Source organism: Macrobrachium nipponense, chromosome 29, assembly GCF_015104395.2.
Source record: "Macrobrachium nipponense isolate FS-2020 chromosome 29, ASM1510439v2, whole genome shotgun sequence".
Taxonomy (NCBI): domain Eukaryota; kingdom Metazoa; phylum Arthropoda; class Malacostraca; order Decapoda; family Palaemonidae; genus Macrobrachium; species Macrobrachium nipponense.
The window spans coordinates 15,749,595-15,777,472 of NC_061092.1; the positions used below are offsets into that span (position 1 = coordinate 15,749,595).

General features: G+C 39.4%; 1 protein-coding gene across 7 annotated transcripts in view; it reads left to right on the plus strand.

The window, feature by feature from the left end:
- The window catches only part of LOC135206150 (homer protein homolog 2-like), a 408,669-nt gene that overhangs the window by 323,028 nt on the left and 57,763 nt on the right, over positions 1–27,878 (plus strand). For all 7 annotated transcript variants that reach the window (XM_064237418.1, XM_064237419.1, XM_064237415.1 and 4 more), the window contains 3 exons: positions 6,541–6,697; positions 13,781–13,912; positions 14,757–14,967. In XM_064237418.1, the coding sequence (XP_064093488.1) occupies positions 6,541–6,697; positions 13,781–13,912; positions 14,757–14,967 (500 nt within the window). The remainder of the gene's footprint in view (positions 1–6,540; positions 6,698–13,780; positions 13,913–14,756; positions 14,968–27,878) is intronic.

A 27,878-nucleotide genomic window follows, 5' to 3' on the forward strand; every position in this document is an offset into this window, starting at 1 on the left:
CATAGGTTTTTATGAGAAACTACTCTCTCTCTCTCTCTCTCTCTCTCTCTCTCTCTCTCTCTCTCTCTCTAATCTCTCTCTCTCTCTCTCGTAGTAGCCATCTTGCTTGGTGAGACGTACCCGCGTGAAGTCAGATTAATCAACAGATATCACAAGTTTAACATACGACTAGAATTTGAGAAATATCTAGAAGTTTGTGAACTATCGGTGATAAGATTAGTGTGAAAATGTAGGATAAAAGCGTCTTCTAAGTTAGTTTAACAAGTGTAATACTGAAATCAGAACAAGATGGCAGTAAGTTCCAACTGCGGGAAAAGGTGGCGTAATTTAGCTGCTTGGCAGATTCGCAATACGATGAGGTAGCAGGAAGGGAACTGGCATTTCTCATCTATGAAATCAGCAACAGTCCTAACCAAAAGATACCAAAAGCATTCATAGATATATTAGAAGGATATAATCCTTCAAACTGGAACAAATCTAATGAAAACATCTTGAAAATAATTGAAGAAGTTCTAAATAAAATCCAAGTGGTCAAGAGACTCATAAAGAAAATATACATAAACCAACATATTCCGACAAAGAAAATGAATAAGGTGAATCTTGTGAATATTCCTAATTGATGCATTAGGAAAAAGAATGCCAAAAGCATGCAAACTGTGTAAGGTTTGGTATAGCATAGTCAATCCACAAAACCTAATCAGAAAATGTGCTGCATGCAAACATTCCAGACCCATCCACAGTGTGCTGAGGTAATGCAAGATTTGAGAAAAGATACAAGAATTTTTTGTTCAAAACATGTCTATCATGGATAGACAATGTTATTAAATCAAGATTGAATGTACAAATAGTTGAGGATGAAGAAGAAGAGGAAGAGGAAGAAGAAGAAGAAAAAGAAGAAGAGGAAAACGGAAGAGAAGTAAACAAAAATGAAATGACAGAAAAAATAAGGAAAACAAAGAACAAGATAAAAAGTATGGATGCAGAGATACTCATTGATACTACATATGAGGCAATTAAAACAGCATACCTACGAAGAAATAAATTACGATATGACAACAGAAAAGCAAATCCCGAAGAGGCTCTACCCAGATCTACACAATGACGGGAAAAAAGAGGAAAAAATAGACAAGAAAGACAAAATCTGCAACCTTTTGAAAAGAGGGAATTGCAGATTTGGAGAAAGATGTTACTACAAACATCCTAAGGTATGTACAAAAAACTATGAAATATATGGTAAATGTGCATACTTAGATGGTTATGGGGATGATTGCAGAGATCTGCATCCAAAAATATGTAAAAACCTAAAAGAAGGAAAAGGATGTAAGTCGACAAAAATGCAAATATATGCAACCCTGTAGCCATGAATCATAATCAAATAAATAACCAACCAAGTAATAAAATCCAAAATAAGAAAGAAACAAATAAAGAGAGAGAAATCAAGAATATCAGGTAAAAGAGAAAAGCAAACCACCAATGAGATATGCAGAGGTGTCAGCAAAAAATTTCAAAGCATCAGCTCCGAAATTCTACTCAAGAGATAATAACTGTATTTATTATGCAAGAGGATATTGCAGAAACGGAGAAAATTGCAGATTCAGACACAAAATAAATAATTATGATGAAGGAAGATCAAATATTATGGAAAAGTTGGATTTTTTTAATGTCAGAATTTCTGGAAATGAAAAAAAGAACAACATACCAGAACAGGAAAGAGACATGGGAAAAATCCTTATTACTACCAATCCAATAAAGTGAAGGAGAAAATACGCAAACCATCATAGTGATGAATGCGCAGGGTTTAGTACGAGTAACTCAAAAAGAAAAACTAGAGTACTTAGAAGAACTAACCCAAAATGAAAAGAAAATAGATATAATGAAATTATAAGTGAAACCTGTGGTATTCCCAAGAGACTGGGAATGATGATCAAATAAAAGGGTTCCAAACTTATAGATCAGATAGAAAAAATAGGAATCAAGGGGGAACCGCAATATATGGGGAAAAGACAAAAAAAACAAGGAAAAATATATGAGAAATATAGTAACTCAGAATGTGAACTAATAGCGGTAGAATTTGAATCTGAAAAATTGGATGAACATAGTAAATATATAGGACCTCCTAATACTAAAGAGTTTGACTTAATAATAGAAAAATTGGATGATATATGTAGAAATCACAAGGACTGGACTATTCTCCTATCTGTGACTTCAACTTTCCTTCGTTAGAATGGAAAGAACGAATAGGAGACTGTGGTTGTACTTATACATATAAAAAAGAGAGTAATAGTAGTGCAGAAGATAAGAGGCAATTTGAAAAGCTATTAGATATGCTACTAGAATACAACATTCAACAAATAAATCACCTGCCAACAAGAAGGAAAATACTTTAGACCTAGTATTTGTGAACGAGATGAATTATGTTAAAGAAATAATAGTTTATAATGCGAGTATTTCAGATCATAATGTCATAGAATTAACAGTTCATTCCAAAGCAAGTGAAAATTAGAGAATAAGCAAGAAACCCCAAAAAAAAAAACAATGAAAAAGTGGGAAGGAATATGGAAAACATACAAAACTTCTACAGTAAAAATATATAAAATGGTCAGAAAAATTAATGAAGAATTAAACAAAGATTGGGATAACATTTTTTCGTAAGTGATGACATAAGGGTAAATACGGAGATATTATATAAATATTGGAGAAAATAGTGGATAAATATATCCGAAGAAGGAAAAGTAAACATCATTCATGCATACCAAGAGACAGAAGGATCTTGTTCCAGAAAATCAGAAAGTGAAAAAAGGTCTTGCAAAAGAGAAAAAAAATGCATGGAAAGTTATAGAAACTAAAAAGTAAGATAGAAAATGCAGAACAAAAGATTATACAATCAAAAGAAAATGAAAAAAACGGGACTTGGAAGAAAAACAAACCAAAAAAACCCTATTAAATATCAAGCAAAACCCCAAACTATATACTCATATGCGAAGAAGATGAATAAAGAAGAATAGAAATAGGCCCTCTGAGAATTGAAGGGTGAGATTAACGATGAAAAAAAGGAAATTTGCAACATACTGGCAGAACGATATAAGAGAGAATTCACCCTAGAATAGATAATGAAGATAATGATATAGAAGTAAGGGACGAAAATAAGTGAATATTTAGCTGACATAGAAAAATTAATTGAAGTGATTTATTGTTGGGCAGGCAAATTAATGAAATTAAAAATGGAGCTGTGGCTGCAGGGGCCGGATGGAGTCCCTGCTATCTTGTTAAAGAAAGTAGTTCATTATATCGCAAAGCCACTTGCAATATTATTAAGACAAAGTGTAGATACAGGCAAGATTTATGATGAGCACAAATTAGCAATATATCACCCCTACTTTCAAAAGTGGATCAAGACTAGAGGCAAGTAATTATAGGCCTGTGAGTCTAACATCACATATATGAAAGTGTATGAAAGGGTAATGAAGAAAAATATTATGAAACATTTAATAAAAAATATTTGTTTAATATAGGACAACACGGTTTCGTACCCGGAAAAAGTACACAAACCCAACTGTTAGTCCACCGTGAGAACATATTCAAAAATATGAAAAGCGGAAATGAAAACAGATGTGGTTTATCTAGACTTTGCAAAAGCTTTGACAAAGTAGACCATAATATATTAGCAAAGAAAATTAGAAAACACAATATCGTAGATAAAGTAGGAAGATGGTTAAAAGAATTTTTACACAACAGAAAACAGATAGTTATTGCAAACGATGAGAAAGTCGGATGAAACCAAGGTAATATCCGGTGTGCCACAAGGTACGGTGCTAGCTAGTGCAATATTGTTTGTTATTATGGATTGAAGACATAGACAGTAATGTTAAGGATTCGGTAGTGAGTAGTTTCGCTGATGACACAAGAATAAGTAGAGAAATTACTTGTGATGAAGATAGGAACGCTCTACAAAGAGACCTTAACAAAAGTATATGATTGGGCAGAGGTAAATAGGATGGTATTTAACTCTGATAAATTTGAATCAATAAATTATGGAGACAGAGAAGGAAAGCTATATGCATATAGGGGGACCTAATAATGAGACAATCACAAAAATAAGGAAGAAGCAGTTAAAGACCTTGGTGTGATGATGAATAGGAACATGTTATGCAATGATCAAATAGCCATTCTGTTGGCAAAAATGTAAAGCAAAAAATGGGAATGTTGTTACGGCACTTCAAAACAAGAAAAGCTGACACTGATTATGCTTTATAAAACAATATGTTCGTAGTCCACTTGAATATTGCAATATGATATGGTACCCACACTATCAAAAGGATATTGCACAAATAGAGAGTGTACAAAGGTCCTTTACAGCTAGAATAGAAGAAGTTAAGGACCTAGACTACTGGGAAAGACTACAATCCTTAAAATTATATAGTCTAGAAAGGAGAAGAGAACGCTACATGATAATTCAGGCATGGAAACAGATAGAAGGAATAACAGAAAATATCATGGAACTAAAAATATCAGAAAGAGCAAGCAGAGGTAGATTAATAGTGCCCAAAATATACCAGGAAAAAAATAAGGAAGCACAGACATTAATCCACTACGCACCAGCATCGATAATGCAGCGTCTATTCAATGCGTTGCCAGCTCATCTGAGGAATATATCAGGTGACGTGAGGCGTAGATGTGTTTAAGAATAAGCTCGACAAATATCTAAACTGCATCCAGACCATCCAAGATTGGAAGATGCAAAAATATACCGGAAGATGTACTAGCAACTCTCTGGTTAGACATTAGAGGCGCCTCACACTGAGGGACCTGGGGCAAACCCGAACGAAGTGTAAGGTCTGTAAGGTAAGGTAAGGTCTCTCTCTCTCTCTCTCTCTCTCTCTCTCATTCAGAATAGTAATATGGAAGAAGTAGTGTCCGCAGTGAATCACTTTTTAGGACACAGCAACCTCCAGAGAAAAACTTTAGTCAAACTGAATTATGATAATGCAAAAACTTTTCCTGGAATAGAGTGATTATGGGAGACATTCATCTTTTCCTTGAGTTAATTTGAACTTCATGCCATAATCATGTTAATTTGAAAGTGTGCTGCCATTATACAATTGAAGCTGTCATGTTGATAACAGTAACACTGAAGGTCATAAGTCTGAGACATCAACCTTCACCATAACTTTTGACTATACAGGGTAGACTTTATATATCTTAAGCATACTTTGCTGATGGAACTGATGTTCAGAGTGAGCAATGTCAAGGTCAAACTTGAATGTCAAGTAAGAATTCCACCTTGTTGAAGGTATTTAAACCATACAAAATAGATTTTATTTCCTGCATGTATAGTCCATTGACGATGCTAATATGCACGCCGAGTCAAAGTCTGGGTCATACTTAGAGGTCAAAGGTCAAAAAAAATGATTTTTAAGCTTGGCAATTAAGATTTAAGTGTACTACATCAAGATGTCATATTTGTCATGTGTAATCCTTGATGAAGCAAAAATGCATACTTAAAGGTCATGTCAAGTACTAATTGAACCTTTTTCAAAACTTTAACTCTGTATGTATTCATAGCTTGTAAGGTGACAATCCATTGTTTGGTATTTGCCTTATTTTATATTATGTTCTTGAATTTGTTGAAATCTCAGAACCCTCATGTACCTGAAGGAAGTTGAGATTAATTGCTGAACTTGAACTCTACTTAAAAGGATCCCTGGCATCAACAGTTTTAACACTTGTTCATAAAGGTTGTCCACAAGACTTGTTCATAAAGGTTGTCCACGCTTGAACTGGTTTATCAAGTAACAGTGGTGGTGGTTATCATTTGATGCCTTTCTAAACAGCAAGACTCAAGTGTTTCCCAAAGTTTATATGTACATCCATTACGTACATGAGCATTCGCTGCCCTCTGATATGTTAGGATTGCTAATTAATAGGGTGGTTAGTCTTGGCTAACTCACTGACGCTACTGAAACTACAAAGATTTCCGGGTAATCAGAATAGTAAGTTATATTTAGTCAATATTGATAAACATTTTATTATTTTAAAGCTAAATGCTATACAGTATATATACTATATTTATATAATCATTTTGTTATGTTTTTGCTTTTTTGAAGGGATTTCTGTTGGGAATGGGATTGTAAAAGTTTTTGACAGTAGGCAAAATTTCTAATTAGTTTTAAGTAAGTGCAACAACTTTTAGTTTCTGATTGTATCATGCTAAGAATTCATTTGCCAGGTTTAAAAACTCTTTTAATATTATGTATAGAATTTGAATAGTATTTGGATAGTTTTCATTCTTTTTTTGCTTTACCACTCATTGAAGTTTGCCTCTGTTGTCTTGGCTATAAGATATAAAATGACAGTTTACAGCTTTACTTTAGAGTGTAATTTTCCCTCATTTAAGAGTGATTATCTATCATTGCTCAGTTTTGAGCAGAAACAAGGATTTTTTGTACTAATTTGTTGTTTGATTAATATCCATATTGTATAATTTTTAGTGAAATCAAATGTTATATTAATTTTTTTTTTCTTCCCATGTTACCTACCTAGGGAGCAGCCCATCTTTACGTGCAAAGCGCACGTGTTCCACATCGACCCGAAAACAAAGAGGTCGTGGATCCCAGCATCCTCCTCAGCTGTATCTGTTTCCTTCTTCTATGACTCCACGCGGCAGCTCTATCGAATTATCTCTGTTGAAGGTACCAAGGTATGTGGAGCATATAGTGTTGTAGATGCCTTATATTTTAGGTATGTGGACCATATACAGTGGCACCTCGAGATATGAAATTAATCCGTTCCGAGGCGGCCTTCGTATCATGAGTTTTTTGTATCTTGAACCACATTTTACATGTAAAATGCCTAATCCGTTCCAAGCCTTACAAAAACACCCCAGTAAATTATATTTCCAGACCTAAAACACATCTTCTAGGGTTACAACGCCGATCCGACGGAAGAAATATGACTCCAAAAAGGCAAAATACTGTACATACTTGAGTAATATTCAACCGCATGTAATGTTCAACCCCATTTTTACTGCATATATTAGGACTTAGCATATGTCCTAGCAATAAGCCTAGCCTATGTTAGTGGTTGCTACTGTAGCCTAGTCTATGATTCTGACATCTAAACTAAGAAGCTAAAAGCTTAGAATATGCCATAAATGCATAATAATCAGTATGTACTCATTTCAAATAATTATTAATTAATCATAAACTATAATACACAAGCAAACAAAAAAAAACCTTCCAATCGTTTGTTTACATTCAGCTCTTACGAGTACCGAACGAACGCCAAGCAATCACTTTTCCTAGGACACAGTAAGCCATAAATTTTCATTAGTATCTCTCTTCAACTAATGAAACTACCAAACAGTATAATAACCATTCATTTGTTCTATCTTATTCTATCTTTACCTAATGGAGATACCGAGTTACTGACAGCTATAATGAAACATTATACGTACGTAATAATTAAAACAGAAGAAGAATTCTAAAAAATACGTATTTGTTGGCTTCGATGATAGCAGTCTGATTTATTTTATATTTTATGATATCTAATTCACAATTTTTTGCATTAAATGTATTGCATGTCCTCATTTCAAATAATTATTAAGTAACCATTAACTATAACAAACAAACAATAAAAAAAGCTTCCAAACTTCTGTTTACATCCAGCACTTACGAGTATCGAACGATTGCCAAACAATCACTTTTCCTAGTACACAGTAAGCCATAAATTTTCATTATCTCTTCAACTACTGAAACTACCAAACAGTATAATAACCATTCATTTATACCTCTCTTGTGGGCCCAAGACGAAACCAGGGAAAACACCCTCGTGAACACTTGCGGGGCCGTTGCCAGCCCGAAGCAGAGTGACTTGAACTGCAAGCTCTGGTCCTCCCACCTTATCTACCAAGTGCTCCTGCGCAGGTACTTCCTGGATGACGGGTGTACCGGGATCTTGAAGTTGGCGCCCTTGAGATCAAGGGACATCATGAAATCCCTTACCCTCACGGAAGCCAGCACTGAGCACGGCGTTTCCATTTTGAAGGGAGTCTTTAGGACGTACGAGTTGAGGACCGACAGATCTATGACCAGTCGCCAACCCCCCTGACAACTTCTCCACCTGGAAAAGGCGACTGAAGAACCCGGGGGAGTGATCTACCACCCTCTGCAGGGCTCCCTTCTCCAGCAGTGCTTGAACTTTTAGCCTTAGAGCCTCCCTGTGACCGGGGTCCCGGGTCTGAGAAGACAGGCTGTCCGGCTCCCCTGTCAGGGAAGGCTTCTGGTCTAGAAAGGGGATCCGGTAACTGTCCCTGAGGACCTGGACCGTCCAGGGCTTGGCTCCGTGATCCTCCCAGTACTGCCAACAGCTCGAGAGACAACCCCCCACCGTAGCAAAAGACACGGTAGGGGGCCTCGACTCCTACGTCCTCCTAGGGAAGCGGTTGTTACGACCCCTCTTGGAAGTAGTGGGGGGTCTGGACCTGAACGGAGTTTGGGAAGTAGGGAAGGTCCTGGGGGAGGGCTGAGTGCCATGGTCTCCCCAGTCCCGAGGAGCTGACTTCGTGGAGGGGGCGGAAAGGGCCCTATTCTGAGGCTTGTCTCTTGTTAGATCTTTTCGGCACTGGCTGACGTAGGGAAGGGGCCCTATATACGATGGGGCCTTGGCTGGCCTACCTCCACCGTTCCACGGACTCCACCAGCTTCTCCGGAAAGAGAGCAGCCCCCTCCACTGGGGCGTTCCGAAGGGTCCTGAGCTCCCTCTCTGGAATGTTCCTAGGGAGTTTGGCTAGCTCAGAATCCCTCTGCCTCAAGACCCAGTTTGCCCACAACGTGACCAGTTGGGACGTGAGGAAGCCCAGGGACTTACCCCCGGACAAAATCAGCTCATTGTACTTGGCAAGTGAGACTTCGTCCCACAAGTCGCGGAGGGTGGGGAACCTGGCTACCGCCCCGTACCACAGATCTATCCATGAAGCCACATGAATAGGGGTCCAAGCTGTGACTTCCACGGCCATAGCCTCCTGGGGGGAGAACGAGACTAGCCCTGACGCGAGCCCCTCTTCCGAGAGTCCGGGTGCCCGGGTCAACAAGTTACCCTCCACTGATTTGGGAAGCAGGGGAACGCCTTTTGGGGCATATAGCCTTCTCTGACTCGGCTTAGACTCTGGAAGTAGCCTAGCCAAGGAGTGCATCCGCAGGGAGTTACTTGACCCCGCTATGAGCTTTTCCACCACCGTCAGGGCCTTCTTCGTGTTGGTGGACCTAGGGAGGCTGAGAGAGGGCTTGGGTTCCTCTGGGTTTCTAAACAGGATGTCCACTGCCAAGGACCTGTTGTCCTCTATTGTCGGGGCTGGCTCCTATAGTCAGTTCATGGACCTAAGAAGCAAGAGGACTCGCCTAAAGTTTGAACTCCCGTCCACTGGGCCTAGTTCCCCCAGGGCGTTCTGGAGGTGTTCTTGGATGAAGGTCACCTCCACAGCGTCCCTCGACGGAGGAGAGACGTCAGACCTTCGTCGGGGGGAAGCTGGAGAAGCTCCCGGAGAGGGACACTTAAACCTGGTTCTAAACCGGTCTCCTGCAAGGGAGGATGCCCTGAATGCCTGGACTGCCCCGAGGAGGAGCTCTATCCTGAGCGGTGGAGGGGCTCTGAACCCCCTCTCCAGGCTCCGTCCGTGAAGGTGACAAGCGGGTGGGAATACGAAAGAAGGGATCCCACTCTGTCTTGGAGGCCGACCCTATGGCTGATGAGACCAAGGTGGGATCCACCGGGACCGAGGAAGGAGCAGGGAGGATGCCAGCTGGGAACCATTGGGGTGGGGTCCTCCCTCGGCGGAGGGGGCGAAGGAGAAAGCCGCGGCTCTGGCAGGGAGTTGTCCCGGCGCCTGTCACTTCCTCTACTCCTCTAACAATCCCAGTTACGACAAGGAGAGCGGGAAGAGCCGCTCGAGGATGAGGAGTAGGTGCGCTTCCTACCTCTCCCATGGCGGTGTCTCTACTTGGAGGAGCGCCTTCTGCTACGGGAGGATCTCTCCCTCGAGGAGAAACTCAAAGAACTCGTGCCCTCAGACGAGTCCCGCTGTCTCTTACTTCTCCTCTGGCGATTCCCGTCGCGGGGAGAGACCGGGGAGCATTTCGGCTACTTCGGGGACACCTCCACCGCAGAGGGACCACCCCGGAAGGCCGCTCCCAAGGCCACCCACGGCTCCTCCTGCCCTCTAGACAGGAAGCCCCAGGACGGGAAAGCATTGTCCTTCATCGGGGATCTGCCCGGAGTACAAAGGGCGAAGAAATCCCCAATGGCAGGCGAGGGAAGGGTCGGAGCCGGGCGGCGGGTGGCTCCGTGACCGGGTACACCGGCCCGGATCCGGCCGCGAGTGGAGCGCTCCGCTCGAGAGCGGGGAGAGCCGCAGCGAGGCGAGCCGTAGCGGGAAGCTCCGCAGCGGGAAGCGCTGTAGTGGGAAGAATCCTCAGCAGGGGGAGGGACAGGCCCTCCCCCCTGCGACCGATGCTTAAGAGAGAGGAGGACCAGGACAGGGAGCCCTGTAACTGCAGACCGCGTCCAGCAGTCTCTCAACAGCGCGGAAGCATCGGGTAACCTGTTGGGGAATCAAAACTCATCGGGACCCCCCCCTGGGGGGGCGGGGGGACCGGCAACGGACTCACCTAGGCCCTCTTGCTGGGAGGGGGCAGGAGAAAGAACCTGGAGAAACGCGGGAGACTTCCTCTCCGACGATACCGAAGGGGAGGGACGATACCGAAGGGGAAGGGGCGCCCCCATCTCTGTTGCTACTCCTACTCCTCGAGTCCTCCGAAAGCTTCGCCGACGATGCTTTAGGCTTCTCCTACTTCTTTGTAGAAGCCAAATCCCACTGGTACGAGGGCCAGGCGGCGCACTCCAAGCACGTGTTGTCCTTCGAGCATGCACCCCCCCTACACGAATTACACAAAGAGTGAGGATCGATAAGAGGGGGCGAAAGAAAAGCTCCACAAGCCTCCCTTCAGGACCGGGGCAAAGACGTTGAGGCTCCGAGGCCGATATCACACATACGCTCAACACTTCTTCTTCTTCTTCCCAGCTTTTTCCCATTTTTTATATGGGGTCACCGTTTCGGATGAGCCGTTTCCATCTATTTCTATCTTGCACTTCTGCCTCATCAATTCCCTTCTCATGTAAATCTCCTCTCACACAGTCCTTCCATCTCTTTCTTGGTCTCCCTCTCTTTCTTCTTCCTTGCACCTCCACTCCATAGTATGTTTCCCCAGCGTGGTCCTCATCTCTCCTCAACAGGTGTCCATACCATCTCAGCCTCCCCTCCTGCACTTTCTTTGATACTTCCACCACCTTAGTTGACCCCCTTATGTAGTCATTTCTGATCCTATCCACTCTTGTTACCCCAGACATCCACCTAAGCATTCTCATTTCTGCCACATCCATCTTCTTCTGCTCTGCTTTTCTCATGCTTGCTGTTTCCGTACCATACAGCATTGCTGTTCTTACCACCGTCTTGTGAAATTTTCCTTTTAACCTAAGCGGCACTCTTTTGTCACAAAGAACTCCCGAGGCGCTCTCCAGTTGTTCCAGCCTGCCTGTACCCGATGTTTTACTTCTTCTTCCATACTTCCTCCAGCGTAACAAAGATCCCAAATACTTAAACTTATCAACTCTCCTTATTTGCTCTCCACCAAGCTGAATACTTTCTCTATCATCCCCCCTCAGTGGTGGTACACATATATTCTGTCTTGGATCTACTTATTCTCATTCCTCTGTCCTCCAGTAACTTGTCTCCATCTTTCCAATTTCACTTCCAGATCTTCCCTGCTCTCTGACACACGAACAATATCATCCGCATACAATATGTTCCATGGTACTGTCTCCCTTACTTCCTCTATTATAACATCCATCACTATGTTAAAGATAAATGGGCTCAGAGCCGACCCCTGGTGTAATCCTACTCTCACCTCAAAACCTTCTGTCTCCCAACACTGCCTCCTCACTCTGGTAAATACATTCCGGTACATCTCTTGTATCAATCGCACATACTTCTCGGCACCATCTTCTCCCTCAGGCTCCTCCATACCTCTTGTCTCGGGACTCTGTCATAAGCCTTTTCAAGGTCAATGAATACCATATGTAGGTCCCTTTGTCTTTCCCCGAATTTCTCATTATTTGCCTCAGACAAATATACCATCTGTTGTTCCCCTTCCCTTCATAAATCCCATCTGCTCTTTACCTATTTGTACTTCTTCTCTCAGTCTAGCATCTATCATCCTTTCCAGTATCTTCAAAGTGTGGGACATCAATTTAATGCCCCTATAATTACCACACTCTTGGACATCGCCTTTCCCTTTAAAAATTAAATGGGATCAATATACTCCCACGCCACTCATTTGGTATCTTTTCCTGTTCAAGGATCTTTATCATAAGATCGTACAGTATATCCACTCCTTCATCTCCTAATGCTTTCCATGCCTCCACCGGGATCATGTCTGGTCGGTTGCCTTCCCATTCTTCATCTTCTTCAGTGCATTTAGTACCTCTTGCCTAAAAACCTCATTACCATGCAATGTTCACTTGCCCATCCTCTCTTATTAGTCTATTATTTTCTTCATTTAACAACTGTTCGAAATATTCTTTCCCATCTCTTCACAATGTCTTCCTCCTTTCTAAGCACTACACCCTCTTGATTCTTTATTTGTTTGATGTGTGTTATATCTTTGGTGCTCTTATTTCTAGCCTTTGATACGCTTCATCATCTTCTTTAATCCTTCCTTTGTCCCCAGCTCATTATACACATCATCATACGACTTTTGCTTTAGCTTGGGCTACCACCTTTTTCACCACCTTGTTTTTTCTCTCTGTACCTATTTCTGTCTTCCACTGACTGTGACTCTTCCACGTACACAAAAACACACACAAGGACAAAGGAAATGGGCCGGACACCGGACGAGCAGGGGCATATGTACGCGCCTGCGACCAGAGAAGGACTGGCATCAGGTCAGCAGAATAACGTGGTCTTCGACCCCTAAGGACATAGGCCTGGCCTGGGTGTGGCGTATAACCAGTTTTTTCTGGTCGGACCCGGATCGACATCCGGGAATCTCCACTGGAATGGTTCAAGGTAAGTATCGCTAGGAAAAATACAAATTATCAAGAATTTGTGATTTCTATTCTTTATTCTATCTTTACCTAATGTTTTTTTATTAAATGTATTGCATGAATAAGTTTTTCAATTTACAGCATCCTTTTACCAATAGAATGCATAAAGCACTAGGGGTAGATGCTGACCAATAGGAGAGCAGGATCTTATGGGGTGACTAGCATCAGGAACCAATGGGAGAGCGGGAGGATGGTGGCGAGTTTACTCAGTTGGTGGTGCGTGAGTTTTAAAATTGTTCTCGGTGGTCCGGGCGAATCTTGGGACTTTACAGCAACAACCTTTCGTAACTTGAGCAATTTTCGTATGTAGAGCCGTAAAATTGTTCGTATTTGCTTTCATATCTCGAGTTTTTCATAAGTTGAGCCTTTCGTATGTCGAGGTACCACTGTAGTATCGTAGATGCCTTATATTTTACAAAGTGTACCATATATTTAGCCTCTAGAATATTAATTTTCTGTTTACCACTCATCCATGATTGAAAACCCACCTTGACTTTAACATTACAGTATTTTGAATTTTGCTATATGTATTATAGCAAATTTTTTATCTTTACTCCAAGCATGATGATATCTGTCTTGTCCTTTGCACCATTTATGTTAATTTTATGTTTTCAATATTTTACAGGCAGTCATCAACAGCACTATTACTCCAAATATGATGTTCACAAAAACATCTCAAAAATTTGGTCAGTGGTCCGACATGAGAGCCAACACAGTATATGGTCTTGGATTCTCAACAGAAGCAGAGCTCAATAAGGTATGCTTTGTGACAACCTACCACATTACAGATGTGTAATTTATGCAAGTTATACGGAATGGGCTTTCTTATGGCATTAATTGTGACATTGTAGTTCCGTATCATTCCAAATCTTCAGTACAGAGAATAAGAGAAAGTGCATATATTTGATTATCAAACTTTTAAGACTTCATATCAGTTGTATACAATTAATCCATGCAAAAAGGATGGACCCAAGTGCTAAGTAATTCATTAGAACCTTTTAATATGATGAAATTATATTACAAGGTCAGCCTATAGCATGTAAAACTATTCCAAAATAGCAATTTTTATGTATGATATATTTATTATGGATTGAACACAAGATACAAAGGGGAAGACGGAATCCTAATCTTGCAGATCATCTGAGGATAATCTCCAAAGTTTTTTGTTCTGCAAAATTCTATTTATAGGGTAACCCAATGGATTATGTATATGGGAGAAAGAATCACAATGAAATTCAGATAATTGTTGTGACCTGTTGTTTCAGAAAAGTTTATGTATTTTCGTTCAATGTAGTACAGTTTTTTTGTCAATTAAGCCAACAAAATAGTTTTAGATAGGTGTTGAAAATTTGTTTATACATTTGATCATTTCTGTTTGCATTATTCAAGTGTTTCATAACCACCAAGCCATGATGCTGTCTCCAAATACTATTATTGATATAATAAAAAGATTAGTAACTTTCTAATCTTTGGATGTGTGATACTATTGTTGATACAGTAAAAGAATAGTAATTTTCTAATCTTTGGATGTGGGATATGGGGATGGTTTAGTATGAATTCCCATCACATTTGTATACAGTTGTTTTTCCTTGTGTTTACAGTTTATTGAAAAATTCCAAGAAGTTAAAGAAGCAACAAGGTCAGGAAAAACAAATGGTACAATTAGTGGAGGAGGTGGTGGAAGTGTTGTTGGTGGAGGTGGAGGAGGAGCTGTTTCATCTTCTTCAGGACCAGCTTCTGCCACAGCTTCTCCTCTTACCTCACGAGCTAAAATTCAAGAGGGCATGCCAGGAGAAAATGCAATTACGTCAGGTAAGAATTGACGTGTTATAGATTTTTATTATTTGCTGATTAACTAATACACAATCGTAATAAGACTTGTCAAAGATTTGAGAAAATGAGAGAAACTGCATTTTTGCTTAGGTAGTTCTAGCTGCTACACAGCTTTATTTTATGACAGTGTATTACTGTACCTGATTATATTAGCCTTACTTATTGTGATGATTAATGTCTTTTGATTGTTTTGCTTGACCTCATTTACATCATGAAAATACCAGGGCTGTTGATATTCTGCCTAATGTGGCTTAGCATCTTTATCCATAGGTTGATACACATTCAAGGTATTAATGCTTTTGCACTTAACTTTGTTGTTTTGTAGATATTGCTTTGTGTGTGTGTGTATTTCTTAATTGTGTTATTTTTGCTGAATTTCTTTAAGTTATTCTTACTTGGAAATTATACTTATAAACTTAGTTGACTGTATTTAGTAAGTACATGTATACTTAATTGTAGGTTTTATATAAACTGAATAGATGTCACTACAGTACATATGAAAATATAATTAGCATATATATGAGCATTTTATTCTTTAGGGGCTTTTGTGCCCGAGACCTTACAAGGCGAAACATTAGGTAGTGTTACTATACCTTATAATACTATATTATATGGTCAGAAATATAATTATGAGTATGTACTGTATATGTAATTAGTAACCTGAAAGAATTTATGTAAAATGCTACATGTTAGGAAGTAGATGTTTAAAGTTTATTTCCATTAAGGATCATAATTGCTGCCCTAGAATTATTATTGCTTTTATGACCAACGACAAGGTACAAAAAAAAAAAAAAAAAAAAAATGCACCACTTTCTGTACTGCAGATGCATACAGATGGTTGATTATTGATAAGTTATTGTCTAAATGTAAATAGTTGGCAGTGCATGGAAATTTAAGGCAAGCAAACATACTTATGCTTCTGTGTAGCATTTTGAAATAATAAAAAAGTTTTAAGCAGTTGCATGTATTATATAATATTTGCATATAGCACACCAATTCATTCTTGCACAAATTATGTATATAATTTTCTAAAACTGTTGGAAAATAATTTTTAACAAAAGTATTACAGTTTATAAAGCTAACTTGAAAAGCCCTAAAATTTTTAAAAGAATTATTCGTTCTTAAGATTATGCTTCAGTGATAATAAAGATAATGAATAATTTTTATTTGATTTAGAATGGTCTGTTGTTTCAAGTGTTTGTAGCTGTGATTAGGAGCATTTTTTTTAAGTGAAACAGTTTCTTTTTATTCCCAGTTAAAGCCACAAGACTATGGTGAACAGCTGCTTTAACTAAACTATGGTTAGCAATGGGTGAGACTTTTCTGAGTTCTGGAGACCCATATCCTCTTTCACTTATTAAATACTCTCTTAAACAGTAAATCAAGTTGCCATTGTATATTCTGGATTGAAATTTTGTAAATGTTGAAATTTGCTGGTTCCTTGAATGCACAGTGTCATTGAAGGAAATGGTGACGTGGATAATGAAATTGAAATTAGAATATTAAAAAAAAAACTTTAACCAGCCTTTGAATTATTGCTTATTAAATTTTAGCAAATGTCAAATAACGTATTATAAAAAGTTTTTTTCGTGTCTTTGTATGGTTGCAGTAATTTGATTCTTGGTATTTTGCTGGATAACTAACATTGCTAGATTCCAGAATTTTTCCTTCAGAAGGTTAAATTCAAGCGAGTTCTCTCTCTTTCTTTTATATAGTACATTTTGTCTTCTGAATATCCATTTTGTCTAGGTCTTCATGTATTTTAGTTTTTCATTTTAGTTACAGGATTGCTTATTGGTGTCTGTCTTGCTTCCATATACAGTGGTACCTCAAGATACGAAATTAATCCGATCCGAGGCGGCTTTTCGTATCATGAGCTTTTTCGTATCTTGAAAACCGCATTTTACATGTAAAAATGGCTAATCCGTTCCAACCCAGCCTACAAAAACCACCCCAGTAAATTTTATAATAAAGCTAAAATGACCAATAAACAATGAAATACTATAACAATTTGGACCATTCAATACCTAACTTAATACGTACTAGTACTAATATGTACGTACCTGTAAATGAAGTGTATTAGTGTACATGGTATACGTACAAGAAAATACTGTACGTACATACGTACGTATGTAGTAAAATGTGAACCTTACCTTTCGAGTGAGGCTATCTCCGAAAGTGGCGACAGAGGAGGAGGACAAATGGCAGAAAAACTGTACGAAACACATTAACAAAACTGCAACACTTAACTTTACAAAAATTTAAAATTAATTTTTGTTTCTGTCTTTTTTATTTTGTTTTACATTTTTTTTACTTTTTTGTACTTTACTTTACTTTACTTTACTTTATTTATTTATTTATTTTTTTTTTTACAAAATTTCAATTTCTTCACCACTTTCAACATTCTGTTTTTTTTAGTATCAATTGGATCTTCTTTTTTGCTTACTCCTACTAAAGGCCTCTTTAAAAAATAACTATCCAAGGAAGATTGCTTCTGCCTTCTTTTCACAATGTTCCTGAAACGACTCGGGCAAACGTCATCGAACTGAGCATGCATATGACCTGTGTAAGCCTTTTTGGGGTGTCTCTTTTCTACAAATGATTGCACCTTATGAAAAGCAGCTAGAGCATCCTTAATTTCTGCCTTTGTCATAGAGTCGTCGTCCTCCTCCTCGCCGCTGCTAGAGAACTCTTCTTGAACGACATTATGTTGCATGGCCTCCAACTCCTTCAGGTCATCCGTCGTAAGCTCCTCTTCGCGCTCCTCGAGAAGGTCATTGATGTCGTCCTCTTCGACGACCAGCCCCATGGACTTGCCGAGTGCAACGATCTCGTCAAGATCTGGTTGCGAAACAGTTTTAGGATCGTCAACTGTTCCTGAATCTGCATCACCAGCTTCGCCCACGTCGAATCCCTTGAAGTCTCGGGCAGATACGGCATCAAGCCAGAGTTTCTTCCACAAAGAATTCAAGGTTTGCCTCAAAACCTCAGGCCAAGCTTGATCGATGAGTTGGATGCATATCACAACATCGAAATGCTCTTTTCAAAATTCACGCAAGGTGAGGTTTGTGGTATCGGAGATGTCGAAACAACTCTTGAAAAGATGTTTCGTATACAGCTTCTTGAAGTTCGATATCACTTGCTGGTCCATGGGCTGGAGGAGAGGGGTGGTGTTAGGCGGAAAATAAAGAACCTTGATAAACGAATACTCCGCTAGGATATCTTCCTCGCGGTCAGGAGGGTTAGCAGGGGCATTTTCCAACAACAGCAGACATTTCAGAGGGAGGTGCTTCTCTTCCAAGAATTTCTTCACTGTCGGGCCGAAACACAGATTTACCCACTCCATGAATAAAAGTCTTGTTACCCAGGCTTTCGCATTAGCCCTCCACATCACCGGAAGCTTCTCCTTTAGCACTTTGTGGGCCTTGAAGGCTCGAGGAGTCTCCGAATGATAGACAAGTAGGGGGCTTCACCTTGCAATCCCCACTGGCGTTCGAACAAAGTGCGAACATAAGCCGGTCTTTCATAGGCTCATGCCCGGGTAGCTTCTTCTCTTCCGGCGTGATGTACGTCCGACGAGGCATTTTTTTTAAAAAAAGCCAGTCTCATCACAGTTGAAGACTTACTGAGAACTGTAGCCTTCCTTGATTGTCATCTCGTGGAACGTCTTAATAAAGGCTTCGGCTGCTTTCGTGTCTGAGCTGGCCGCCTCCCCATGCCGCACCACCGAATGGATGCCAGTCCGTTTACGGAATTTTTCGAACCACCCATGAGAAGCCTTGAAGTCTGGGGTTGGCGTCGATGTCCCTTCTCCCCCGTCATCTTCGGCCTGGGCAATCAAATTGCCGAAAATAGCGCTGGCCTCGTGGGAGATTGCAGTCTCGGCTATCATATCGCCAGTGATTTCTTTGTCCAGACAAGAAGCAGCCGTTCCATCTCGTCGTGCATGTGGCTCCTCTTGCTAGACAAAATGGTCATGCCCTTGGAAGGTGTAGCTGCTTTGATGGCATTCTTCTGCTTAAGGGTGGTGCCTATTGTCAACGGATTTTGGCCATATTCCTTCGCGATCACACTCAATCACATGCCAGCTTCGTACTTTTTATTATCTCCATTTTGTCTCCAAAGAATGGGACCCATGACTACGTATGTACTGTACGTAATTAAGTTATGTAGTACGTATACGTATGTAGTAAAGTTCTCACACAACACGTTAAAGTAGTACTACAACGAAATCACTAAAGAATTTACGTTAATAAACAAAATCGTATAGAACAAACGAATTTCGCATGCTTACAATACCGATGATGCCGCCGAGTGGCCGAAAAAGCACGCCGCTACGTAGATGCATGGGATCATGGGAGAGATGCTGACCAATAGGAGAGCAGGATCTTATGGCGGTGACTAGCATCAGGAACCAATGGGAGAGCGGGAGGATGGTGGCGAGTCTACTAAGTTGGCAGCGCGCAAGTTTTAAAATTATCGGTGGTCCGGGCGAATCTTGGGACTTTACAGCAACAAACTTTTTGTATCTTGAACAATTTCATATGTAGAGCAAAAAAAATCTTCGTATTTGCTTTCGTATCTCGAGTTTTTCGTAAGTTGAGCCTTTCATATGTCGAGGTACCACTGTACATACACTACTACCATAAATTCTTTTTTAACTACTGCTGTTGCTGCAGTTCTGTGACACTTTTCTTTTTTATGACATGTCCAAACCGTTTCAATTCTTGAGGTTCCACTATTTTCTAGCCACTGGACACTACACTCTTTATTTTCCTATGTGATATGAGATTCTTTGTGCACTCCAGCCATAAATCTTATGTGTTCTGTAGTCACACCATTGTATTATTTCCATTTTCTTTGTCATTGACATGTGTCTGTTGCATGGTTGTAGAAGAGGCTTTATACATGCAGCACAATTTTTTAAATTTTTTATCAAGCTACTGTTTTTTACTTGTCTCTTATTGCCCTTGTCCCCAGGGTAGCAGAAATGGTCTACCTATCCTAAAATTTGCCCTTCTACAACATTTTTCCCTTATTCTGTGCATATTTGGCAATTGTGAGCATCTTATGGCAAGTTACATTTGATGCATAGAACAAAGTTTACCCCCATACTTCTTTCATACAGGATCCATTCACCAACATTCATGATCATGACTACTTTTCCTTTGCTTCCTTTCCATTACCTCTCTCCTATTTACCTGTCCTTTTAAACTGCACAGTTGTAGCAAGATTTATTATTTCTATCAACAAATTTGGAAGAGGATGTGTGGTTGCATTTAACAAAATATTTCGAGAATGAACGAAAATTAGTTGATGAAATTGGCAGATATACGAGCAGTCCCTGGCTTACAACGGGTTCAGCTTACAACGTTCCGAGCTTACAACGCTTTTCAATTATATTGATCAGAAATGATTTCCAGGTTTACAATGCATGTTCCAGGGTTATGACACTTACAACACCAATCTGATGGAAGAGATGACTCCAAAAATGCAAAATAATCAATATTTTAAGGTTTTTTTATTTAAAATGCTATAATAATGTAGTTTACATAGTTTTTAATGCACCCAAAGCATTAAAAGTATGGTTTTCATAGGAGTTTTGACAATTTTCCAGCTTACGAAGATTTTATGCTTACGGCGCGTCTCAAGAACAGAACCCCTGTCGTAAGCCAGGGACTGCCTATATTTAATTGGTGCACTTCTGTACTAGATTGTTTTGGGAAAAATCAGTTTAAAACCAATAGATTTTTGGTATTTGATAAATTCTTAGTAATTCCATGACTTACACTGACCATGTTACATCTTTAAGGTTAAAGATCATGAGAGCTTTTTTTTTTTTTTTGCAGTTTTAAGGCAGGTAGAGCTGAACATATAGTTGGGGTATCCTTTTCATATTTGTGGTTCATAAAGATATTAATCAAGTTTATTAAGTTTAACAATAAAATAATTGTGGAGTAGATTACAGTGTCTATATTCTAACATGTGTTCACAAGAGCTGAGGAATAGCATGGAGTTGTATTTATTCAGTATTGAATGTTGTTTGAGGAGGTATGTTATCAGTTGAATATTCGTGTTTTTATCAAGAAGAATTTGGACAAATATTTTTCTCTCTCATTTAACAGATTGAAATGACTGATTTTGAAACATCATTCATGAAGTATGCTTTTCATGAAAAAACTTATAGAAAGCATAATTTTAGGGAATGTCTGAATTTTTGTTTCAACCAATCATGAGTAGAAGCAATTATTTTCCTATACATGCTTATAAACTTATGCTTCCAGTTTTGTTAGAAATTCAGACTTGTCTTCACACTGTTCAGTTTTTATTAGATTGGTAACTGTTCTAATAATAACTTATGTGTGAACTAAAATTAGACTGATCTTTGTATTTTATTTCTTGTTCTGTATGAATATCACCAAGATAGGCAAGGAAATTTTTATATTATTTTGTGGTAGGTTAAGGTACATTAACTTCATATCATAGAAGCAACATTATATTCAGATTATTTAAGTTTTGTTCACTGTCATTAATATTTATGGTAAATTATGATGTAAGGGTTTTTCCTCTCAACTCATTCATTTGAGGTATCAAGGTCTGTATGTTAGATGTGCTCGTAATGTCTTTGGTATCTCTACTTTTGGCTAAAAGTGGTTTTTATGTATACAAGTAGCTTGTAATATACAAATACTGAATTCCAAAAATTTTTAGTAAGTGTTGTGTAGTAGTGGAGTTTCAGTTCTTAGGTTACACTTAAATTTAATTTTAGTGGGGATACATTGCTATCTCCTGTTCTTGTAGCTTATTGTTAAGTTTCATTGAAAAGGGAAGCAAGGTAGCAGAGTATGTGATGCAGATTTACACCAGTGAAAATTATTCTTTATGTCCCAGACAACTGCAGATATTTTTTATTTTTGAATTTTTCATTTCTTAGGTCTCTGTTTATGAAGGTACATGACTGAGGTCCTATTTTATTTCTTTTCTGTAATTAATGTCAGTTATTATTATTATTATTATTATTATTATTACACTAATCTTATTAAAAAATGCAGATTCAGGTGCAGTAAGGGCTTACAGAATTTTACTATTTACTCTAAACGTACGTATGTACATGTTTCCATGTTAATATACATAGATATATCGGTCTTCTTTCTGAATACTATTTGTATATATACATTTTTTATTTTTATTATGTTTTTAATTGTCTATTTTTCTTTTGTTGTTGAATTTAATTAGCTTCCTAACACTGAAATATAACTAGTATTTCTTTCTGGGCTATATTGCATTACAACATATTCCTATATTTTATTTCATACGATGCTTGTCTGTTATATCTGAACTTCCTGATTTTTTTTTCTTTTTGATGAAGAGAAGATTATTTGTTAAATGACCAGGTTCATGACATTTACATATAGCTAAATATTGGCTAAGCTATTATTAGTATTGTTATTATTGAAAATATGCATAGTGCATTTGTAAAAGTTTAAAAGTCCATTTTTGTTAAACAAGCTTCTGTAAAAGAGAGGAAACTGAGTGAAGAGAAATGTAATAAAATACAGATAAACATAACTCATTCCTGTAAACAACAGAGAATTGTCAGAAAAATTAAGAGAGAGACCTGTAAATTAAATATGGCCCTTCTTCAACTTTTAACTAGCAACAACATTCTTGTATGAACAACAGTAGAGAATTGTCAGAAAGATTAAGATAAAGACCTCCTACTTTAAGTATGGCCCTTCTTCAACTTTAAACTAGCAACAACATTCATATCCCTGCCGTGAAAACCTACACAGGCTTGCTGTAAAAAAAAAAAATAAGAACATCTAGTGGAACTGGACAATGTTAGAATTCTGTTCACATTCACAACGAGACATATTCAAGAAATATTTCCACCTAAAAACATGTTGTATAAGGACAAATAACTTTGTCTCTATAAGTCAAGTATGTAGATATTCGTTTATGCTAATTAGAAGCAAGAGAATTCGCTCAGAATTGCGTTAAGGTGAAACAAACTCGTATTCATCAGCTGATTTCAAACCACAACATTGGCCGGTACGGGGAATACTGGCTTAAATTTGCCATAGTATTTTATAATACAATAATATGAGAATACATTCAATATTCTTGGATACAGTGAAATAATGTATAACTTTTTAAAGGATTTATGGAAAAGATGCATAATTATTAAAATAACACCATGCATTTTTCGGAACAGTGGCGGACAAGAAGACGAAAAAACTGAAAAAAACATGCCTGACAAAATGGAGAGTAGTTACAAAGGCTGCTTTAATTTGTATCTTATTTATGTACAAAAATTGAAATACCTTTACGTAATATATTTTCATATACATTTTAAACATAAAGGCATAAACATTTAAAAAATCGACACATCGATCGCCAAATTTGCACTCTTTTTAACTCTATATTTTCGGAAGAGCGGCAGACGGCGGCATACAAGAACAAACATGAAAAAACATCGTAGTCGATAACTTGAAGGGCAGTTTCAAAAGCTGCCTTTTTATCAGCACAGAAATAAAAATACCTTACACATAATACATTTTCATACACATTTTAAACAAAAGCATGAACATTTATAAATCGACACGTCCATAGCTAAATTTGCACTATTGTAACTCGATATTTTCGGTATAGAACAGCGTCAGAGGCATATATTTTACTCTTAATACCTACGTAATAACTCTCCATAAAATTTGTTAATATAATTTGCATAACCTTTATGGTCTGAACAGCATTTCTACAATGTATGAACTCGTTAGACAATGGCGCTAGCGGCGCTGTTAACTGAAAATTGTGCCGTAAAAGTACCTTTAAAATGCCGTATTTTTTTCATGAATATTTTTGACGACAGCCGTAAAACTGATTCGCTGTTAACCGCGGGCCGCCTGTACAATATACAGAAGTGTCAGAGTATGTACTGAACTTTTTATAGTGTGTGTGTGTGTATGTTTGGCAAACTGTAGGGAATATGGAAGAATTTTTTATTTTTTATCTGTTGCCTGTAGTCTCATCCCATTTAGCTGTCCAGTTTCTTTCAGCCTTTTCTTTCTTTTAACTTTCACTTCTCATTTAAGAACAAATTTTTTTAGTAACCTCAGTGGGACTAGAAATGTGAGTAGGTGGTTTGGTTAAATAACATAATAACACCAATAATGCACAGTTAGTCATGAAGCAGGAGCATAGTACAAGTTTGGCCGATTAGTGGATTCATGTTTTTATTTGGTCCTAATACGTACCACCCTACTGTCCATACCTATTATGTATTGTCACACTCTGCTGCCTCCTTTTTCATTAAAAGGGAGGGAATAACTGCAAAAAGATGTCATCTGCATACTATACTGTCTTACCCATTTTCTAAGGCCAGCAATCTCTGACTTCACATGGTTAATTTAGGCTTGCTGTTGACACTGTCAGTAAAAAGTGTACTGGAACACCGATGTTTTTTTAAATAAGTGTTTCGTTGGAAAAGTTTTATCATATGTCAGGAGTACCTAATTGTTTCCTTTCAACTTCATGGCTGTCAGGAAGCAGGAATCTAGATTCGAGGCATTTATGCGTTGTATAAAAATAAAATTTTCAGCAGTTTTATAAAACAAAAGAATGGAGATTTATTTGTAATTGTTGCAGTCAGCACTTGAAACTAACTGTGGTTAAATAATTTTTTGAAAGTGACAATTATAGAATATAATAGGGAAGGGATTTATTTTAAAGGATCTGTTTCTGAAATACCTTGTGTGAGGAACACTGGATTGCACTTAAGCAATACGTATAGTTTCCGTTTTATGGACTGCTGTTCAATATTTTTTTCAGAAAACATGGAGAAATTTAATTTGCATTTTTTTCTTATATGTTTTTGGAGGGTTGCTTAGTTTATAGGAAATCTTTTAGTCATAAGCAAATATCAAATGGCTGTTTGCTGTCTTTTCCTGCAGACTTGGACAGTCCTAGTCTTGGCACTTGAAGATGACATCGATGCAACATTAAGGAGAGGCTCAACACGTCGTTCAAGGAGTCTTATAGGCGTGTCTTTTGTTTCCATTTTTGTTCTTACATTTTTTGTTTCTTTTTTTCTTTCCTAACACTCTTGAAGGAAGCCCTCATAGATTTGCAGTCTTATGAAAATTTTATAGGTTTCAGGAAAGCACTTAAAGTATTGTAGAATTCATTCACGGAGGTTATACTATCTGCTTTTTGTTGTTCTTATTGCTTTTATTGATAGAGGATTTTATTATTGTAGTGTCTTACCGAACAATTATAGAGCCGTGATTTCCACAGAGCGGCGCAGGATACTAAATTCAAATTTAGCGCGTCGGCGTCGCCAACACTGGTGGTGATGACGTCATCTCCTCCACTCGCGGGAGAACCAGGTACAACTGCCCAGGTGAATTCAATTCTTTTCCTGCCGGCGTCCGGTGAACATCGGTGGTCGGTGCGGTTGGATGACTTTGCTTCGCTTTTTTCTTGTGGATTTGATCTTCGGAATTGGTGAAGTACTCTTTTTTGGCGTTGTTGTTATTTTGCTTTTTATTTAGGCGTTGCCATGTCGGATTCTAGTCCGTCGGGAGTTAGGTTTTGCATCTCAGGATGTAAAACTAGATTATCCAAGCTAGAGTATGATTCTCACCACTAAATGTGTTAAGTGTAGGGACAGGTTTGTTCAGCAGATCGAACATGTAACGAGTGTAGTGATTGACTGATTTCTCAATGGAAGTTTTTTAGTTCCATTCTCGGAGAAATTAGCTAAAGACAGAATTAGAAAAGCAGCGCTTAGGGAAAGTAGACTTAGCTCTGCTTCGTCTTGCGATGCATCTGTTCCTTCTGTTTCTCCTCAAATTGTTATGTCTCCTTTAACTACACCTCCTATTCCTCCTACTAATCCCACTTCTCCGGCTTCCCGTGTAGTTTCTTCCGACACCATTGCCAGTCTGGAATCGAGGTTAGATCAGAAATTTTCGGTACTAGCGAATACGGTTTTGCAACTTGGTAATTCAGTTTTAAGACGTTTTGGAGAAAGCGGCCTCAGGTAAGAGTGTAGTTGAGGGTGCGTCTGTCTGTCCTGACACGTCTCCTAGACAAAGGTCACTGTCCAGCTCCCCCGCACCGGGGAGAAGACATACCGGAAGTCCAAGGGAGTCGATCGGGGATTTGCCCACAGACAGGCGCCTCTCTTGTTGAGCCTGTTGCGCCTCAACAGGGCTCGGTTAAGCGTTGGAAAGGTGTTGCGGTCAGACGCCTTTCAAATGATTCAAGCGATTCGTCTCCGGTCGCACGGCGCTCTTGGCGAGATTCGCCCGTTTCGCGTCCCTTAAAGAGGCGTTCATGGCGCCGATTCTTCGCCTCCTCCAGTCAAGCGGTATAAGGAGCCTGAGAGTAGGGTTGCGCCTCGGTCCGTTAGCGGCTCGTTCGTATCGCCTCAATCTGTGCCTTTTTCGGCTCCATCTACTAGTAGAGATTGTGGTTTTAGCGCTGTAGCTAGCAGTTCTAAGGGTGTTTCTTTAGGCGCTTTTTCGTCTGTTACGCCTGATGCGCCTGTTTCGCCTCGAATTTCGGCGGCTCCGAGCGAGGGGCGCAAGTAGTTTTTCCGCCTCCTGCTGAACATTTAGGGCTCTTCCAAGCCTACGTTAACTGTTTTGATTCGTCTCTGGCGCCTTTGCGCAAGCAGTTAGAGATGTTAACCAACTGGATGAATGAGTCCAAGGGTGGTTCGAAACCTTCAGATCCGGTTGTAGTTCCGTCTACTTCTTCGGCGGTGATCGGAGAATGAAGAAGAAGTAGAGGAGGAGGATTCACATCACCTCTCGTGTTATTCACGTACTCCTTAGATTTCTTCTCTGGTATCTTATCCAGATTATTTTGAGAAAGCGGCTCCGCGCTCCCAACTTCGACTTTTTTGATGAGGAGGAAACAACTTCAGACCCTCTCCTCCCAAAACTTGTTCTATCTAAAGCGGTTAGACATTCGTTGAAGAGACGGAGATGGATGTCTATGAAAAGAGACTTAGGAAGGCTCTTTTTGCTTACCCTCCCTCTAAGTTGCTTCGTAAGAGGTATAGGTTTTTATGTAACTGGGGGAAGCTCCTTCTCTGGGAGTTTCTGCCTCCTCCCAGGGGAGACTTCTCCAGTTTAATCGACTCTCTAGATCTGCTTTCGCCGCAGCGAAAGTTTTCTTTACAGCGCCTGAGTTGGACACGTTGTAAGAATCAATTTAAACAAACTTTTGGAAGTCTTTAGCTTCCTTGATTGGACTATTGGCGCTTTAGCGGCCAAGATCGAGACTGTCCTTCTCTTTCTTTCCCAGGAGTTAGCGGAGGATTGGATTGGTGTTCTGTCCTGTGCGGACAAATCCATTAGGGATGGATGTGATGAGTTAGCTTCGCTCATCGCCTTTGGTACCCTTAAGAAAGGCAACTTTGGTGCTCCTTTGCTTCTAAAAGGGTTACGTCCCAACAGAAGTCTGCTCTCATTGTTTGCTCCTTTTGTGAAAGATAACCTCTTTCCAGACGATGTAGTGTTGTCAATTTCGTCTGCGCTAGATAAGAAATCTACTTCGGATTTACTGGCACAGTCTACTAAGAGACCTAAAGCTCCTGTGGAGGACTGTTCCTTCGGTTTCTCCTCTGGCCCAAGCGCCTTTTCGAGGAGAAAAACCCAAGCGCTTCTTTCGGCCGAAAATCGAATTTGCGACCTCAGTCTAATGGCCTCGGCCAAGGTTAAAAAACCTTCCAAATGAAGCTCGGTTCTTCATGCACCAGTGGGAGCCAGGGCTGGCTCTGTTTTGGGAGGAATGGGAAAAACAGAGGAGCAGAAGCTGGGTAGTGCAAGTACTCAAGTTCGGCTCCCCGTATCGTATTCCTCTCGTTTCACCTCCCTCGC